The sequence below is a fragment of the Mastomys coucha genome, unplaced genomic scaffold, assembly GCF_008632895.1.
Source record: "Mastomys coucha isolate ucsf_1 unplaced genomic scaffold, UCSF_Mcou_1 pScaffold3, whole genome shotgun sequence".
Classification (NCBI taxonomy): domain Eukaryota; kingdom Metazoa; phylum Chordata; class Mammalia; order Rodentia; family Muridae; genus Mastomys; species Mastomys coucha.
In genome coordinates, this window is record NW_022196909.1 from 68,638,238 (window position 1) to 68,645,732 (window position 7,495).

At 42.1% G+C, this 7,495-nt stretch overlaps 1 protein-coding gene across 3 annotated transcripts in view; it reads left to right on the top strand.

The window, feature by feature from the left end:
- The window catches only part of Kat2b (lysine acetyltransferase 2B), a 106,718-nt gene that overhangs the window by 88,168 nt on the left and 11,055 nt on the right, over positions 1-7,495 (top strand). For all 3 annotated transcript variants that reach the window (XM_031348556.1, XM_031348557.1, XM_031348558.1), the window contains exons 12-13: positions 5,377-5,487; positions 6,011-6,154. In XM_031348556.1, the coding sequence (XP_031204416.1) occupies positions 5,377-5,487; positions 6,011-6,154 (255 nt within the window). The remainder of the gene's footprint in view (positions 1-5,376; positions 5,488-6,010; positions 6,155-7,495) is intronic.

Here is a 7,495-nt window from a genome sequence, read left to right on the forward strand (position 1 = left end):
AGGCCTTCCTTACAAGCTCCTTCACTGTGTGTGTGTGTGGGGACAGTTCAGGCCTTCCTTACAAGCTCTTTCACTGTGTGTGTGTGGGGACAGTACATTGGACTGATTATTCTTAGTACGGTTACACAGAGGCTTTGTCCAAGCAGAGCACATGTCAGACAGAGGTTTGAAAGTAAATCTGTTTTTATTGTTAATTTATATGTAACAGACACAGACAATCAGATGGGCAGACAACACACATACATACACACACACACACACACAGTTTAGTTATCTCACACTTCAGCAAGATTCTCATGACCTTGTCTATAAAGAGAAATGAGTATTAAGAAAATCCCAGAAGGGTTTGGGTGTAGTACATAGGAAGGAGAGATGGGCAGATCTCTTTGTGTTTGAGGCCAGCCTGGTCTACCTATTTAGTCCAGGATAATCCAGAAGACCCTGTCTAAGATAAAAACAGGCAGAAAGAAGTATTTCCGTGGATTTGGCTCCGAGCGTTCCCTTGAACCCAGAGGTCTGTGCATGATAGGTTAGCAGTTGGCCACACACAGCTGTAACCCTATTCCTTCATTAGGCTTTGATTTTGCTGGAGTCCTCCTCTGCCCCTCCCATGTTGTCTCTGGCACGGGTCCTCTGTTCCTTGGAGCTAAGGCTCTGGTTTCTCAGGACTGCCTTTGGTTTGCCTGGAATAGCCTAGATGTGCTGGCTACAAAGAGCATTTCTCTAGACTCTGTCACATTCTACTCTGTTTTTCTGAGGACATTGCTTCAGTCTTAGAAGGTTATGCTTTTAGCATTCAACAGACTCTAGAGCAGTGGTTCACAACCTTCCTAAAGCTGTAACCCTTTAATACAATTCTCATGCTGTGGTGATCCACAAACAGAAAATTATTTTTGTTACTACTTTATAATTATAATTTTGCTAGTTATAAATTTTAATATAAATGCAGGATATTTGAGACCTGACACCAAAGGGGTTGCAGACAGATACAAAAGAGTATGAAGAAACTGTGTGATAAGAGGCTATGGACAGCTTAGGAGTCAGTGGCACTGCAAAAAATGTTGTTGTAAGTCTGAGGCAAGTTTCACATGTTCAACAGAAGCATGTGAAAGCTGCACACACAAGCCATCATTGCACTTAGTCTAAACTTTCTAGAAAATCTATTTCAAAAAAGCACATGAAGGCAGGAAAGGTCATTTTTTCAAATGTTTCATTTAACCTAAAATTCAGTAGCATGAGGAATTGTCAACAGTGTCTACATTCTCTGCACTAAGCCTTTGAAACTGCTGTGTAGTTTACACAGCTTGTCCCACCCAGTTTGGACTGGCCACATTCAAGTACTCAGTGGGCACAGGAGGCTGGTGGCTTCTGTACTGGGCAGTTCAGGGATAAGGAGTCTATTAGTTTTTTCAGATTCAAAGACGATTGCCATTTACAAAAACCAAAAATAAGTCACTGGAAGAAATCATTTTTTGTTTAAAGTGTGGTTAGGTTTGGATGCTTTTGCTTTCTTTTACTGTCCAACACTCTTTCCCTATCCTTTTCTCTTTAAAGACAAAAAGTCTAATGGAATTGATGGTGGCCTCATATTTGCTATATAGCAGCCTTGAACTCCTGATCCTCCTGCCTCTATTTTCTCTTTCTCTCTCTCTGTCTCTCCCTCTGTCTCTCCCTGTCTCTGTATCTGTCTCTCCCTCTCTTTCCCTCTCTTTCCCTCTCTCTTCCTCTCTCTCCCTCTTGAAGTGGGATCTCACTTTGTAGCTCCTGCTCTTCGGAAACTCTTTATGTAGGTCAGGCTGACCTTGAATTTAGTATTCTTGCATTAATTTCCAGACTACAAGGAGTTAAGGGATTATAGTTGTGCAATGTAGCTCTTTGTGTGTGTGTGTGTGTTTTTTTTTTATTTGTTTTGTTTTGTTTTCATTTAGATAGAGTCTAACTGTGTAGTTGTAGTTGCCATGAAACCTTTGTGTAGACTAGGCTGGCTTAGAACTCATGGAGGCCCATTTCTGCCTCCTGGAACAAGGGAGCTTTGAAGCTTTGACACCTGACATTCAACATCAAACTGCAGATACAAACCTCATAATTTGCCTGTGGAAGGGAAAGACTCAAATTAGGCAGGGACCGCCCTGTGCATGCTTTTCCAAGGATTCTGTCAAGATGCCCGGAGATGCTGCTCTTGCTTTTTGTCATCTCCCCTCCCCCTACGTGGGAAATGTCCAGATGTCTCCCAAAGCAAAGAATTTAGAACCTCATTTAAGAAAGCTTTGTTTTGAAATACACAGAGAGAAACCTTGCCTTGGAAAACACACCGGTAGCTTGCAATTTGGTCAATTTTTTTTTTTTTAAAAAGGTGGCTGTACCAAGTACTTAATTTGGAAGAGTTGATTAAGGTGGGCACAAAGATACCTTGACACTGGTGGGTAGTTCTGTCTTACGACTTCCAGAAGGGCATTTCTCTCCCCTGCCACAGCACAGGCCGTGTAATTTTCTCCAAGCTTGAAGGAAGGAGGTTAAACATTACAGACTCAGACTCAGTAGGAATAGCAAGGGGGAAAATGTTTTGTGTGTGTGTGTGTGTGTGTGTGTTTTGTTTTGTTTGTTTTTTGTTTTTTGACTATTGAAAGAATATGGGTGAAGGGTTATTTAGAGGAGCAGAAATGATTCAAAGACAGCTTATCACTAAAGACCCACCCCAGTGTAAGTGAGAGCCCCTAAAGGTTGGGATTCTGGAGCACACTGCACAGCCTGCAGGCAGCCTGACCAGCTGGAGAGTGTCCTTCCAGGAGTCCTGATTATACATGTGTAAGGAATGGAGTAAGCCCTGTGTGTGGGAAGTCCTGAGCCAATGGTTGCTGTTGCTACAACCCACTGTGTCAACCCTAGCCTCGACTCATGGGAAAAAGTCAAAGCTTCTCTCTTCTCCCACATAGCAAGGCTTGTAAAGATGGCTGGTCCTCATGCAGATTTTGATAGTGTGGGCAGAAAATGCCCACCATAGTTTCTCTCCCTTAATACAGTGCATCTGAAATCCTTTTGGGGGACAGAAGTTGCACCACCCTTTCATAGGGCCTCCTAAGTCCATCAGAAAACAGTTATTTATATTATGATTTACATCAATAGCAAAATTACAGTTATGAAGTAGCAATGAAAACAATTTTACAGTTGAGAGTCATCCCAACGTGAGGAACTATATTCGAGGGTCACACCATTGGAAGGCTGAGAACCACTGCCTTAATGATTACAGCCTGAAGAGTGCTCCCTACAGAGACTGTTCCTACTGACATTAGCTAAGCCTGTCTCCTTGTTCAGTTGTATGAAACAACTTAGCTTCCTCCTCCCCCTGATTAATTATGTATAAAATAAGCATGCTGAGCTTCTGAGGCATACTGAACTTTTGTGTGTTTTGGGGAACGGGGATATTGTGGTTTCTCTATTGGATCACACAGATCCTGATGTGTGTGTATGCCCATCCATTTTTCATTCTTGGTCTTCCTGAAGCAATTCTGGGAATTAAACATAGGTACTGTGGAAGAAGAACCAGTGCTCTTAACTGCTGAGCCATCTCTCCAGCCCCAGCAACTTGACACACTCTTTTTAAGTGCCTAACTTAATCATTTCTATCTCTTCTCCTTTTATACATGACAAATACACTGTTCTGAATACATGCTGTACAACAGAAATCTGAGTTTCACATATAGTTCTTTTTCTAAGTCAGGTGCGGTCGCATACACTTTTGATCCCAGCAGAGGGAGGCAGAGGCAGAGTGTCAGAGAGAGAGTCAGAGAGAGAGTCAGAGAGGGAGTCAGAGAGAGAGGCAGAGAGAGAGGCAGAGGCAGAGGCCGGATGATCTCTGTAAGTTCCAGGCTAGCCTGTTTCAAAACACCCGATAAATAAATGAATAAATGAAATAAAAAAATTCTAGGAGTCATATTGCAAAGTAAAATAAAAACAAGTAAAATTAAATGTTTATACTTTATATTTAACCCAATCTGTCCAAAATATTGCCATGTAAACACCAAGTAAGTATAAAATATATATTCACATATTTTGCTGATGGACATTTTGTGCTCCTAGCCACTGTCCAGTTGGCACTAGTAAACTGCCATGATGAATAACAGTGCAGGTCCATTCTATAATTGTGTTTTTTATCTTCCCTGTGTCACTATGAATTCTTCCATGAGATATATTTCACTTGTTTTTCTATTCACATTATATCCAAACTCATAGTGTCTTGGTATTGTGGTATATGTAGGAAAAAATGTCTTTGGGTGACACAACTGGAAGAACACTCTCCAAAAAAGGGAGATGTTGCTGCTGACTTTTCTGCGACAGAACACCCCACCTGATAGTAGCCAGACATCCTGGAGAAGGTTTTGAAGAAGTGATGTGATTGCTAATGGGTCCCCACTCATGATGCTGCTTGATTTGAGGCTTGGGAAGTAGAAGTAAACAGGAGTGAGGGTCAGATCCTGTATTCTGTGCGGTTTGGTTTGTCTTGTCACTGATCTCTGGACACACTGCTGCCGCCACCACTTGGCTTTCAGTTTTTACTTTTCAAATTAATATTTTAATTTTAAAAATACTTTATTAGTTCTTTGAGAATTTTATACATTTGTACAACCCCTTGCCCCAACTCTCATTTTTAAAAATTTGAGACAGGGTTTTTGTATGTCGCCTTCTTTACCAAGTCTAGATCCTCCCAGCTCAGCATTTTGAATACCAGCTTCACAGGTGCTCACCAGAACACTGGGCTGTTTTCATATATTAGCCCAGTCATTTATTCAATGTTGTTCACAGTTTTTTGTTTCCACTGTTTTTTTGCTGACTCAGATTCTGGGTTTCTCAGGTTTTTCTTGGTCTGATAAGCCAAGCTGGAAGTCCTGTGTCTGGGATGCAGTTGCTAGAAGGGTTGTTGGTGCCTGGAACAGGTAAATGCTTAGTTCAGTACGCAGCACCCAGTGATGATCTGCATGGTCATTTACATACCTCAGATATGCTAATGAGATCAGCACCTTTCATCTGCCTCCCTCCTCTCATCTCAGCTTCTCAAGTACTTTCAAGATTAAGCTCACCATCAGCATTCACTCTGCAAGCGGCTGGCAGCAGGAAGGATTTTAGGACTAAGTTTGTAGTCTTACTGTGTTATTTTTAAAGAACCAGGAGCTAGTGTTTGCCAGTGATGATTTTGTTTTGAACCACAGATTTTGAATGTCTTAGTTTTGTCATTCCTTTTTAAGATTCAGACATGCAAGAAATAGTTCCTTCAAGAAAGACCCTGGTTGGTAAAATATTTAAAATTACAAACTCCTGTACGCTACCATTTTCTGTCACTTTTTAGGAATGTCTTTTCTTGAGTATCTTTACTTCCACCAGGGCTATGGAACTCACCTGATGAACCATCTCAAAGAATACCACATAAAGCACGAGATCCTGAACTTCCTCACATATGCAGATGAGTATGCCATCGGCTATTTCAAGAAGCAGGTCGGTTCCCAATGAAGCCCTGCGCTCTCAGACTGTGTATGCATGTACATGTGTGTGTCCAGGTGCATGTACCTGTTTGTGCATGTTTGATGGCCAAAGCCAGACATCTTTCTGCCTTATTGCTTTGAGATATTGCAGGTCTTTCACTAAATCCGAATCTCTTTTAAAAATTAAAAAAGGAAAATTGATTTAGTTTCTGAAAAATGTTCATTTCTGATAAAGTCTGCACAGGCTTCAGTCTTCGGAGCTTGGTCGTCTTCCGCTCTTGACACTCCTCCTGCTGGGATTCCTGATACGCATATTGCCACCCCTAGACACTTTTACATTTAAATTTGCTTCCTGTTGGCCCTGTTTGATTTTGATGCTTTGGTTCATCAGGGGGCTCTCTGTGTGGCTGCTGTTCAGAGCAGGGCAAATGGGAAGAGAGTTCCTCTTAATCTTTGGCACCAGGGTTGGCCCAGAGCCAGCACTTAGCAGGCAGTTATGCACAGCATCCTAATGAGTGATCTGATTTGCCTTGTAGGGTTTCTCCAAAGAAATCAAAATACCTAAAACCAAATATGTTGGCTACATCAAGGATTATGAAGGAGCCACTTTGATGGGTTGTGAACTGAACCCTCAGATCCCATACACAGAGTTCTCTGTCATCATTAAAAAGCAGAAGGAGGTGAGCTACTGATTCCAGTTCTGCCCAGGCCAGCCTTAGGGTAGACTGCATTTCACTGGACCCCTAACCCTTCCTCTACTCCCCTGTGTGTGTGTGTGTGTGTTAAATTGTGTAAAATATAGCATGTGTACACTTACATCTTAACTGCATTAGAGCCTATTGCAATCTTATCTCTTCACTTTCATCAACAAAAGGATCCTCAGGAGCCATTGCTGATGCTTTAGCTGCTGGCTCACAACACCCTGTTCCCTGTCACTCAGGCAAATGGCATTCTTTCAGGTTCTGTTCCAAGCTGTCTTTAAACTTCTACCCACTTCAGCCTGACCCACCCACTTGGGTTTAATTCTTTATCATACAGAGACATTTCTTCTAGTGTCTGTTATCCTTCCAGGTAATAACTGGTTTGTTATCTGTGTTGATATGTCCTTCTTTAGGCTTGAAAACAAGAAATGGTAATGCTGGAGAAGGCTCCAGATGTGAGTTTACAGTGATTAGCACCTTTTAGAAGACAGAATGGCATACTAGAGAGTCCACAACTCTGGACTGGCCAGGGCCATGAGCTAGAAACTGGGATGTGGGTGGCATCTGTTTCATCCAGTACTCCTTTTACTTAATCATCTGTGTTCTTCTCTGACAAGTTACCGAAGAGGGACATCTGCCTTAAACCCATCTGCTTCCTATTAAGATCTTTAATCCCAATTCTTTTGCTTACTAGATGTGACCCATATAACAGTCCAGAAGGTTACATAATGTCTAGTGACAGCAGTCACTCACTGAGTATTTTATTTAAAGTGGGTCAGGCAGGTGCTGTTATAGAAGAGCAAAAGGTATTTTGTTCTAAGTTAGAAAATCAAAATACTTTTGTTGTGTGGTCAAAGATGTCTGCCTAGTAGGGAGTTCCAGGGCTGTGGGGAGTTGCTAAGGCAGCAGGTGCCTCTGGCCTGCCTTTTTAAGAGTTATTTCCTTCACTGTTCTGTAGAGTCTAACCCGCAGGTCTAGACTTGGTGGCTCTTTGGTGCATCAGTGGGTGCTGCTCAGTTGACACTGGCATTGTGCTGATAGCTGCCCATGCTGTAGTCTTCGACTAGTCACAGGGATGCATCCCTAGTAGAATTAGAGTCCCCTGGAAGTCTGCAGATCCCCACTGAGAATGATCTGTTCACTCTTACTATATAGAAGAAAGCTGGGAGCACAGATATCTCAGATGGCTAAAATTTCTTCACTTTTTAAAATCAAGTCTCTCTCCTCTTTTCTGTTTCCTCTTGGCTCTCTCCTCTTTTCTGTTTCCTCTCGGCTACCCCCTTCCTCCTTTACTTCTCCCTCTTTGTCTCTAGTCTTTTC